We start from the raw sequence: 12,701 nt of genomic DNA, 5'->3' as shown, positions 1-12,701 counted from the left end.
ATTTGAAATTTATTTGAAATTTTTTCATACTAGCAGATTTCAGTGAAAGCAGAGGTTTGAACTCTAAATTTAATGATTTATTCATTTTTCTGGAAAAACTTTTTTAACATTTAAGAAAAATGTATGGAATAAAAATTTGTACTAGACACTTTTATCACTTAACAACGAGAAATTGTTGATTCGATTCAGATTTCAGATTTCAGATTCAGATTTCAGAATCAGATTTCAGATTCAGATTTCAGATTCAGATTTCAGATTCAGATTTCAGATTCAGATTTCAGATTCAGATTTCAGATTCAGATTTCAGATTCAGATTTCAGATTTCAGATTCAGATTTCAGATTCAGATTTCAGATTCAGATTTCAGATTCAGATTTCAGATTCAGATTTCAGATTCAGATTTCAGATTCAGATTTCAGATTCAGATTTCAGATTCAGATTTCAGATTCAGATTTCAGATTCAGATTTCAGATTCAGATTTCAGATTCAGATTTCAGATTCAGATTTCAGATTCAGATTTCAGATTCAGATTTCAGATTCAGATTTCAGATTCAGATTTCAGATTCAGATTTCAGATTCAGATTTCAGATTCAGATTTCAGATTCAGATTTCAGATTCAGATTTCAGATTCAGATTTCAGATTCAGATTTCAGATTCAGATTTCAGATTCAGATTTCAGATTCAGATTTCAGATTCAGATTTCAGATTCAGATTTCAGATTCAGATTTCAGATTCAGATTTCAGATTCAGATTTCAGATTCAGATTTCAGATTCAGATTTCAGATTCAGATTTCAGATTCAGATTTCAGATTCAGATTTCAGATTCAGATTTCAGATTTAGATTTCAGATTCAGATTTCAGATTCAGATTTCAGATTCAGATTTCAGATTCAGATTTCAGATTCAGATTTCAGATTCAGATTTCAGATTCAGATTTCAGATTCAGATTTCAGATTCAGATTTCAGATTCAGATTTCAGATTCAGATTTCAGATTCAGATTTTAGATTCAGATTTCAGATTCAGATTTCAGATTCAGATTTCAGATTCAGATTTCAGATTCAGTTTTCAGATTTAGATTTCAGATTCAGATTTCAGATTCAGATTTCAGATTCAGATTTCAGATTCCAGATTCAGATTTCAGATTCAGATTTCAGATTTCAGATTTCAGATTTCAGATTTCAGATTTCAGATTTCAGATTTCAGATTCAGATTTCAGATTTCAGATTTCAGATTCAGATTTCAGATTTCAGATTCAGATTTCACATTCAGATTTCAGATTCAGATTTCAGATTCAGATTTCAGATTCAGATTTCAGATTCAGATTTCAGATTCAGATTTCAGATTCAGATTTCAGATTCAGATTTCAGATTCAGATTTCAGATTCAGATTTCAGATTCAGATTTCAGATTCAGATTTCAGATTCAGATTTCAGATTCAGATTTCAGATTCAGATTTCAGATTCAGATTCAGATTTCAGATTTCAGATTTCAGATTTCAGATTTCAGATTCAGATTTCACATTCAGATTTCAGATTTCAGATTTCAGATTGAGATTTCAGATTCAGATTCAGATTCAGATTCAGATTCAGATTCAGATTCAGATTCAGATTTCAGATTCAGATTTCAGATTCAGATTTCAGATTCAGATTTCAGATTCAGATTTCAGATTCAGATTTCAGATTCAGATTTCAGATTTCAGATTTCAGATTCAGATTTCAGATTCAGATTTCAGATTCAGATTTCAGATTCAGATTTCAGATTCAGATTTCAGATTCAGATTTCAGATTCAGATTTCAGATTCAGATTTCAGATTCAGATTTCAGATTCAGATTTCAGATTCAGATTTCAGATTCAGATTTCAGATTCAGATTTCAGATTCAGATTTCAGATTCAGATTTCAGATTCAGATTTCAGATTCAGATTTCAGATTCAGATTTCAGATTCAGATTTCAGATTCAGATTTCAGATTCAGATTTCAGATTCAGATTTCAGATTCAGATTTCAGATTCAGATTTCAGATTCAGATTTCAGATTCAGATTTCAGATTCAGATTTCAGATTCAGATTTCAGATTCAGATTTCAGATTCAGATTTCAGATTCAGATTTCAGATTCAGATTTCAGATTCAGATTTCAGATTCAGATTTCAGATTCAGATTTCAGATTCAGATTTCAGATTCAGATTTCAGATTCAGATTTCAGATTCAGATTTCAGATTCAGATTTCAGATTCAGATTTCAGATTCAGATTTCAGATTCAGATTTCAGATTCAGATTTCAGATTCAGATTTCAGATTCAGATTTCAGATTCAGATTTCAGATTCAGATTTCAGATTCAGATTTCAGATTCAGATTTCAGATTCAGATTTCAGATTCAGATTTCAGATTCAGATTTCAGATTCAGATTTCAGATTCAGATTTCAGATTCAGATTTCAGATTCAGATTTCAGATTCAGATTTCAGATTCAGATTTCAGATTCAGATTTCAGATTCAGATTTCAGATTCAGATTTCAGATTCAGATTTCAGATTCAGATTTCAGATTCAGATTTCAGATTCAGATTTCAGATTCAGATTTCAGATTCAGATTTCAGATTCAGATTTCAGATTCAGATTTCAGATTCAGATTTCAGATTCAGATTTCAGATTCAGATTTCAGATTCAGATTTCAGATTCAGATTTCAGATTCAGATTTCAGATTCAGATTTCAGATTCAGATTTCAGATTCAGATTTCAGATTCAGATTTCAGATTCAGATTTCAGATTCAGATTTCAGATTCAGATTTCAGATTCAGATTTCAGATTCAGATTTCAGATTCAGATTTCAGATTCAGATTTCAGATTCAGATTTCAGATTCAGATTTCAGATTCAGATTTCAGATTCAGATTTCAGATTCAGATTTCAGATTCAGATTTCAGATTCAGATTTCAGATTCAGATTTCAGATTCAGATTTCAGATTCAGATTTCAGATTCAGATTTCAGATTCAGATTTCAGATTCAGATTTCAGATTCAGATTTCAGATTCAGATTTCAGATTCAGATTTCAGATTCAGATTTCAGATTCAGATTTCAGATTCAGATTTCAGATTCAGATTTCAGATTCAGATTTCAGATTCAGATTTCAGATTCAGATTTCAGATTCAGATTTCAGATTCAGATTTCAGATTCAGATTTCAGATTCAGATTTCAGATTCAGATTTCAGATTCAGATTTCAGATTCAGATTTCAGATTCAGATTTCAGATTCAGATTTCAGATTCAGATTTCAGATTCAGATTTCAGATTCAGATTTCAGATTCAGATTTCAGATTCAGATTTCAGATTCAGATTTCAGATTCAGATTTCAGATTCAGATTTCAGATTCAGATTTCAGATTCAGATTTCAGATTCAGATTTCAGATTCAGATTTCAGATTCAGATTTCAGATTCAGATTTCAGATTCAGATTTCAGATTCAGATTTCAGATTCAGATTTCAGATTCAGATTTCAGATCCAGATTTCAGATTCTGATTTCAGATTCAGATTTCAGATTCAGATTTCAGATTCAGATTTCAGATTCAGATTTCAGATTCAGATTTCAGATTCAGATTTCAGATTCAGATTTCAGATTCAGATTTCAGATTCAGATTTCAGATTCAGATTTCAGATTCAGATTTCAGATTCAGATTTCAGATTCAGATTTCAGATTCAGATTTCAGATTCAGATTTCAGATTCAGATTTCAGATTCAGATTTCAGATTCAGATTTCAGATTCAGATTTCAGATTCAGATTTCAGATTCAGATTTCAGATTCAGATTTCAGATTCAGATTTCAGATTCAGATTTCAGATTCAGATTTCAGATTCAGATTTCAGATTCAGATTTCAGATTCAGATTTCAGATTCAGATTTCAGATTCAGATTTCAGATTCAGATTTCAGATTCAGATTTCAGATTCAGATTTCAGATTCAGATTTCAGATTCAGATTTCAGATTCAGATTTCAGATTCTGATTTCAGATTCAGATTTCAGATTCAGATTTCAGATTCAGATTTCAGATTCAGATTTCAGATTCAGATTTCAGATTCAGATTTCAGATTCAGATTTCCGATTCAGATTTCAGATTCAGATTTCAGATTCAGATTTCAGATTCAGATTTCAGATGCAGATTTCAGATTCAGATTTCAGATTCAGATTTCAGATTCAGATTTCAGATTCAGATTTCAGATTCAGATTTCAGATTCAGATTTCAGATTCAGATTTCAGATTCAGATTTCAGATTCAGATTTCAGATTCAGATTTCAGATTCAGATTTCAGATTCAGATTTCAGATTCAGATTTCAGATTCAGATTTCAGATTCAGATTTCAGATTCAGATTTCAGATTCAGATTTCAGATTCAGATTTCAGATTCAGATTTCAGATTCAGATTTCAGATTCAGATTTCAGATTCAGATTTCAGATTCAGATTTCAGATTCAGATTTCAGATTCAGATTTCAGATTCAGATTTCAGATTCAGATTTCAGATTCAGATTTCAGATTCAGATTTCAGATTCAGATTTCAGATTCTGATTTCAGATTCAGATTTCAGATTCAGATTTCAGATTCAGATTTCAGATTCAGATTTCAGATTCAGATTTCAGATTCAGATTTCAGATTCAGATTTCAGATTCAGATTTCAGATTCAGATTTCAGATTCAGATTTCAGATTCAGATTTCAGATTCAGATTTCAGATTCAGATTTCAGATTCAGATTTCAGATTCAGATTTCAGATTCAGATTTCAGATTCAGATTTCAGATTCAGATTTCAGATTCAGATTTCAGATTCAGATTTCAGATTCAGATTTCAGATTCAGATTTCAGATTCAGATTTCAGATTCAGATTTCAGATTCAGATTTCAGATTCAGATTTCAGATTCAGATTTCAGATTCAGATTTCAGATTCAGATTTCAGATTCAGATTTCAGATTCAGATTTCAGATTCAGATTTCAGATTCAGATTTCAGATTCAGATTTCAGATTTCAGATTCAGATTTCAGATTCAGATTTCAGATTCAGATTTCAGATTCAGATTTCAGATTCAGATTTCAGATTCAGATTTCAGATTCAGATTTCTGATTCAGATTTCAGATTCAGATTTCAGATTCAGATTTCAGATTCAGATTTCAGATTCAGATTTCAGATTCAGATTTCAGATTCAGATTTCAGATTCAGATTTCAGATTCAGATTTCAGATTCAGATTTCAGATTCAGATTTCAGATTCAGATTTCAGATTCAGATTTCAGATTCAGATTTCAGATTCAGATTTCAGATTCAGATTTCAGATTTAGATTTCAGATTCAGATTTCAGATTCAGAATTCAGATTTCAGATTTGGATTTAAACTTTCTGCTTTTAAGTCGGATTCATATTTCAAATTCAAAATTTTCTAAACAGTTTTTACCCTAATAGCTTTTTTTACTCTAATAGCTTTTAGTTGCTTTAGTTTGAAGATAATTATTTATCGGACATAATCCATTCTATGTATCAAAATAAGTGAGCTGCATTTGAAAGAAATTCCTGATTTCCCAGTTTTCAAATTGAGTTTGCAGCTCCAATTTTGAATTTTACGTAGGAGTTCCGCATGTCAGCGAAAACTGGTATACCGATTCAATTACCGATTCCAATTAGATACATTTTACCGACAAATCATCCTGAGGGCTTGAAATAATATCATAAATTAAAAAAAATACTAACGCGTTTCGGGGAAAATGTGAAGTCATGAAAAACGATACTCCGCCCCAAATCTGGGGGAAAATGGCGGACTTACCCTGGGGCTGCCGGCCAATGGCGACCCGTCGACGTATTCTGCGATGATAATTTGTCCAGATCGCCAAACGAGAGAATCGACCAGTGACTGATGGCCAGCCCCGGGACACTGGAGGGTAGCATTTCGTCCAGCCACGGCCACGTATCGAACCGGAACCAGGGAGCCATTGTTTTCCTGGGAATCTGTGGAAGCAGAAGCGAAAATGGCAGTTGAAAAAATATGCATCAGCAAATTAACTAGTAGCAAAAACCAAACACCGATCAGAAAAATAAACGTTCAGCAAAGGAACGTTCTCATTTCCGCTATCGGAGTGCAATTGAGAATGGTTTAATGCGAAAAAATATTCAACGTTTAATTTTTCAACGCTCGTTAAATGTTTACTTTTTTCTGGGACTTGTCAGATATTCGTTGATCGTCTACCGAAAAATTTTCGTTCAATGGATGGCAGATTTTCCTTTGAAGATCATTAATCAGAAAACTGTGGGACCAGAAACTTGCTCTTTAATTATCCTTCTGAGTGATGTTTAAAATTAAACAAATTTAATTTATTTCTAAAAAAATATTAAAATTCCAAAATTTTGTTTAAAAATGTCAAAAAAAGTAGCAATAGGATGAAAATTCTCAAAATTTTAAAATAATCTGGTAAAAATATCAACACAAATCATTCAAAAAATGTGAAAACAATTTCAGATACATACTTTAGAATTGTGAAATAAAATTTGAAAATTTAGATCCGATATCACAAGATGAGAATTTTAAGGAACTATTGTTTTGTGACAAAATATATTGTTTCCAAAATATAGTTCACGGGAGTATTATTGAGAGCAAATTCCAAAAGCAAAATTGTTAAAAAAGCTTTTCAAATAAAAATCACCCATTCGCGCGCGTTTCAGAAAACAGCTCATCCTTCACTTTACGCCATATGTACATAAAGTAATTTCCAGGAAATGCAGTTCAATATTTATTTTCCCGGCTCGTTTCACGCTAGAAACAGAATGTTTAAACGATGCTCGCGGCGTGGTGCTGAAGCAGAAAAAAAACAATAATAACAGCTGAAAAAAAAAACATGTGAATATCATCAACAGCTGCGGCTCAAATTTTGTTGACAATGAAATTGAGGATTTTCAGCCAAGTTGAAACCTGTCAAATATGGAGCAATTAGCTCCTGAAATCGATCACTTGTCAGGTTTTTTATTGTGTTTCTCGGCAGCAAAATCAACCATGAAAAGTGATGGGCAATTCAAAAATTAATACTGAAATTTGAAAAATTTACACACAAAACCTGAATTTCTGAATTTTCTGAATATGAAATCAGAATCTCAATCAAGAATTTTGAATTCTGAGTATTGAATTCTGAATATGAGTACTGAGTTCAGAATTCTGAATCTGAATTTTGAATCTGAATTCTGAATCTGAAATCTGAATCTGAATTCGGAATCTGAATTCGGAATCTGAATTCGGAATCTGAATTCTGAATCTGAATTCTGAATCTGAAATCTGAATCTGAAATCTGAATCTGAAATCTGAATCTGAAATCTGAATCTGAAATCTGAATCTGAAATCTGAATCTGAATTCTGAATCTGAATTCTCTTTTTGGGGCGACTGTTTAGTTTACTTTTAATGGGTTGATTCTCGGCTTTCAGTCTCAAGTTTTTTAGTAAAAACGACTTTATTTTTACATATCCAACGTTTCGATCCTTATAGGATCTTCATCAGGGACTAAAATTTATTACAAAATTAAGCTTACGTCTACAGAATCTAAGTGATTCTTACCGAAAAAGTTGTCGTTTTTTTGTCCGGTTTGATACGGCGTATCGTTTACTGCTGTCTGTTTCTGTTTCAAACTATTGTAAAATATGTTGGATTTTTTTGTGTTTGTTATCATTTTATGTGTGACTTACGGTTAAAAATTCTTTTCCAGGGCTATTGTTGATTTTTTGTAGGTTTTTGTAGCACTTTTTATGAACAAGATACTTGCACTGTGTGTTTTATTCTATGTTAATTTTTTAATTTATGATGGCGGTGTACTTATAGAGTCTGGTTGTAGGTTTGTGTTTTTGTTTTGGTTTCTAATTTCGTATTTTTTCGAGACACTGAAATATGTTGTTGTAAGAAATGTGTATGATGTCTGTGTCTTTTTTAATATTGATGGAAGAATTTGTAGTTTTTATGTGACATTTTTCTAACATATTTAGTTTATCTTGATTGTCACCTCTGTCGATAATTTTTCACTTGTCTATATCGAACAGATGATGCATAGCTGCTTCGTGTTCTATTAATGCTGTCTGTTGTCGTAGTTGGATGATTGCGTAGTCCTCGTTTGTGTATCCTTTTTCCCATAGTCGTTTCAGCTCGTTGGTTTGCGTTTTATGCTGTGACATTCGTTGTTTTAATTTGACGATTGTGCATTAGACTAGTTCACTTTTCGGTTTTTTTCGCAGATCAAAGCCGGACTCATATGGGTTGTTTCTCATGCATTTTCAAGTATTTCTGCCAAATTTGAGCTCTTTTGAACTAAACTCTGTTCTGCGCAATGAGTTTGTGTGAAAAAAGACCATTTTTCTTGAAAATATTGTTATAAGAGTTCTAGCAAGCCACTGTTAATATTAAACGATAATTTTATGATGCATGGTGGTTGATATTATAACCATTTTTATGAATCTGTTCTAGATAATCGTTCAAAACAAACCGAATAAATTTAAAAAATCATAAACTACCAACTTGTACAGAAATTTTTCTTACAAGTTGAGAGTTAAAAATCTGTAGTAAATCAGAAAAAAATATGATTCACAAAATCTTGTTTTATTAAGATAGCCCTGTTTATTACAATTCATTTGATGCTTAAAATGTAATTATCGCTAGAATAGGAGCAAAGTTATTCACATATTTATGCACCAGTTTTTAAATCATATTTGTGTTCCTATTCAAGTTTCAGCTTCATGCTACATGAAAAACGTGGCATCAAGAGGACTTGCTTACAATTTGATCAAAGCGCGCGCTTTTTTTAACTCCTGACTCGTCATGGGGTACTTGATTGAATAAAATATCCTTTCTTGTGCACAAGTTGGTGTGGAGCAAACTTGAATGAAAAATATTTTATCAAATCAAATTTGTTGCAAACAACTTTAAATAACTTGACCGCTAAACAACCAATTTGTATAATTATTGCATCAATAGAAAGGTAATAAAAAGGGCTAGCTTTACAAAAAAAGATTTTGTGAAACAAATTTTTTTCTGATTTACTACAGATTTTTAACTCTCAACTTGTAAGTAAAATTTCTGTACAAGTTGGTAGTTTATGATTTTTTAAATTTTTACGGTTTGTTTTGAACCATAATCTAGAACAGATTCATAAAAATGGTTATAATATCAACCACCATGCAACAAAAAATTACCGTATTATAATAACAGTGCCTTGCTAGAACTCTCATAAGAATATTTTCAAGAAAAATTGACTTTTTTTACGAAAACTCATTGCGCAGAACAGAGACTAGTTCAAATGATCTCAAAATTGGCAGAAATACTTGAAAATGCATGAGGAACAACCCATATAAGTCCGGCTTTGATCTGCGAAAAAAGCCGAAAAGTGAACTAATCTGAACTGAACTAGACCATCGTCAAATTAAAACAACGAATGTCACAGCATAAAACGCAAACCAACGAGCTGAAACGACTATGGGAAAAAGGATACACAAACGAGGACTACGCAATCATCCAACTACGACAACAGACAGCATTAATAGAACACGAAGCAGCTATGCATCATCTGTTCGATATAGACAAAGTGAAAATTATCGACAGAGGTGACAATCAAGATAAACTAAATATGTTAGAAAAATGTCACATAAAAACTACAAATTCTTCCATCAATATTAAAAAAGACACAGACATCATACACATTTCTTACAACAACATATTTCAGTGTCTCGAAAAAATACGAAATAAGAAACCAAAACAAAAAAACACAAACCAACAACCAGACTCTATAAGTACACCGCCATCATAAATTAAAAAATTAACATAGAATAAAACACACAGTGCAAGTATCTTGTTCATAAAAAGTGCTACAAAAACCTACAAAAAATCAACAATAGCCCTGAAAAAGAATTTTTAACCGTAAGTCACACATAAAATGATAACATACACAAAAAAATCCAACATATTTTACAATAGTTTGAAACAGAAACAGACAGCAGTAAACGATACGCCGTATCAAACCGGACAAAAAAACGACAACTTTTTCGGTAAGAATCACTTAGATTCTGTAGACGTAAGCTTAATTTTGTAATAAATTTTAGTCCCTGATGAAGATCCTATAAGGATCGAAACGTTGGATATGTAAAAATAAAGTCGTTTTTACTAAAAAACTTGAGACTGAAAGCCGAGAATCAACCCATTAAAAGAATCTGAATTCTGAATCTGAATTCTGAATCTGAATTCTGAATCTTAATTCTGAATCTGAATTCTGAATCTTAATTCTGAATCTGAATTCTGAATCTGAATTCTGAATCTGAATTCTGAATCTGAATTCTGAATCTGAATTCTGAATCTGAATTCTGAATCTGAATTCTGAATCTGAATTCTGAATCTGAATTCTGAATCTGAATTCTGAATCTGAATTCTGAATCTGAATTCTGAATCTGAATTCTGAATCTGAATTCTGAATCTGAATTCTGAATCTGAATTCTGAATCTGAATTCGGAATCTGAAATCTGAATCTGAAATCTGAATCTGAAATCTGAATCTGAATTCTGAATCTGAATCTGAATTCTGAATCTGAATTCTGAATCTTAATTCTGAATTTGAATTCTGAATCTGAATTCTGAATTTGAATTCTGAATCTGAATCTGAAATCTGAATTCTGAATCTGAATTCTGAATCTGAAATCTGAATCTGAATTCTGAATCTGAATTCTGAATCTGAATTCTGAATCTGAATTCTGAATCTGAATTCTGAATCTGAATTCTGAATCTGAATTCTGAATCTGAATTCTGAATCTGAATTCTGAATCTGAATTCTGAATCTGAATTCTGAATCTGAATTCTGAATCTGAATTTTGAATCTGAATTCTGAATCTGAATTCTGAATTCTGAATCTGAATTCTGAATCTGAATTCTGAATCTGAATTCTGAATCTGATTTTGAATCTGAATTCTGAATCTGAATTCTGAATCTGAATTCTGAATCTGAATTCTGAATCTGAATTCTGAATCTGAATTCTGAATCTGAATTCTGAATCTGAATTCTGAATATGAATTCTGAATCTGAATTCTGAATCCGAATTCTGAATCTGAAATCTGAATCCTAAATCTGAATCTGAATTCTGAATCTGAAATCTGAATCTGAATTCTGAATCTGAAATCTGAATCTGAAATCTGAATCTGAAATCTGAATCTGAAATCTGAATCTGAAATCTGAATCTGAAATCTGAATCTGAAATCTGAATCTGAAATCTGAATCTGAAATCTGAATCTGAAATCTGAATCTGAAATCTGAATCTGAAATCTGAATCTGAAATCTGAATCTGAAATCTGAATCTGAAATCTGAATCTGAAATCTGAATCTGAAATCTGAATCTGAAATCTGAATCTGAAATCTGAATCTGAAATCTGAATCTGAAATCTGAATCTGAAATCTGAATCTGAAATCTGAATCTGAAATCTGAATCTGAAATCTGAATCTGAAATCTGAATCTGAAATCTGAATCTGAAATCTGAATCTGAAATCTGAATCTGAAATCTGAATCTGAAATCTGAATCTGAATTCTGAATCTGAAATCTGAATCTGAAATCTGAATCTGAAATCTGAATCTGAAATCTGAACCTGAAAACTGAATCTGAAATCTGAATCTGAAATCTGAATCTGAAATCTGAACCTGAATTCTGAATCTGAATTATGAATCTGAATTCTGAATCTGAATTCTGAATCTGAATTCTGAATCTGAAATCTGAATCTGATCTGAATCTGAAATCTGAATCTGAAATCTGAATCTGAAATCTGAATCTGAAATCTGAATCTGAAATCTGAATCTGAAATCTGAATCTGAAATCTGAATCTGAAATCTGAATCTGAAATCTGAATCTGAAATCTGAATCTGAAATCTGAATCTGAAATCTGAATCTGAAATCTGAATCTGAAATCTGAATCTGAAATCTGAATCTGAAATCTGAATCTGAAATCTGAATCTGAAATCTGAATCTGAATTCTGAATCTGAAATCTGAATCTGAAATCTGAATCTGAAATCTGAATCTGAAATCTGAACCTGAAATCTGAACCTGAAATCTGAATCTGAAATCTGAATCTGAAATCTGAATCTGAAATCTGAACCTGAATTCTGAATCTGAATTATGAATCTGAATTCTGAATCTGAATTCTGAATCTGAATTCTGAATCTGAATTCTGAATCTGAAATCTGAATCTGAATTCTAAATCTGAATTCTGAATCTGAATTCTGAATCTGAAATCTGAATCTGAATTTTGAATCTGAATTCTGAATCTGAATTCTGAATCTGAATTCTGAATCTGAATTCTGAATCTGAATTCTGAATCTGAATTCTGAATCTGAATGCTGAATCTGAATTCTGAATCTGAATTCTGAATCTGAATTCTGAATCTGAATTCTGAATCTGAATTCTGAATCTGAATTCTGAATCTGAATTCTGAATCTGAATTCTGAATCTGAATTCTGAATCTGAATTCTGAATCTGAATTCTGAATCTGAATTCTGAATCTGAATTCTGAATCTGAATTCTGAATCTGAATTCTGAATCTGAATTCTGAATCTGAATTCTGAATCTGAATTCTGAATCTGAATTCTGAATCTGAATTCTGAATCTGAATCCTGAATCTGAATTCTGAATCTGAATTCTGAATTCTGAATCTGAATTCTGAATCTGAATTCTGAATCTGAAATCTGA

The 12,701-nt window shown here is 31.4% G+C and overlaps 1 protein-coding gene across 1 annotated transcript in view; it reads right to left on the bottom strand.

Annotated features, from left to right (window-relative positions):
- The window catches only part of LOC129760719 (tyrosine-protein phosphatase 99A-like), a 352,268-nt gene that overhangs the window by 167,589 nt on the left and 171,978 nt on the right, over positions 1 to 12,701 (bottom strand). Inside the window, exon 3 of the mRNA XM_055758409.1 lies at positions 5,784 to 5,965. Within this exon, the coding sequence (XP_055614384.1) occupies positions 5,784 to 5,965 (182 nt within the window). The remainder of the gene's footprint in view (positions 1 to 5,783; positions 5,966 to 12,701) is intronic.

The sequence above is a fragment of the Uranotaenia lowii genome, chromosome 1 (assembly GCF_029784155.1).
Source record: "Uranotaenia lowii strain MFRU-FL chromosome 1, ASM2978415v1, whole genome shotgun sequence".
Lineage (NCBI taxonomy): Eukaryota > Metazoa > Arthropoda > Insecta > Diptera > Culicidae > Uranotaenia > Uranotaenia lowii.
The sequence above is the reverse complement of the archived record's forward strand: the minus strand, read 5'-3'. Positions and strand labels throughout refer to the sequence as shown.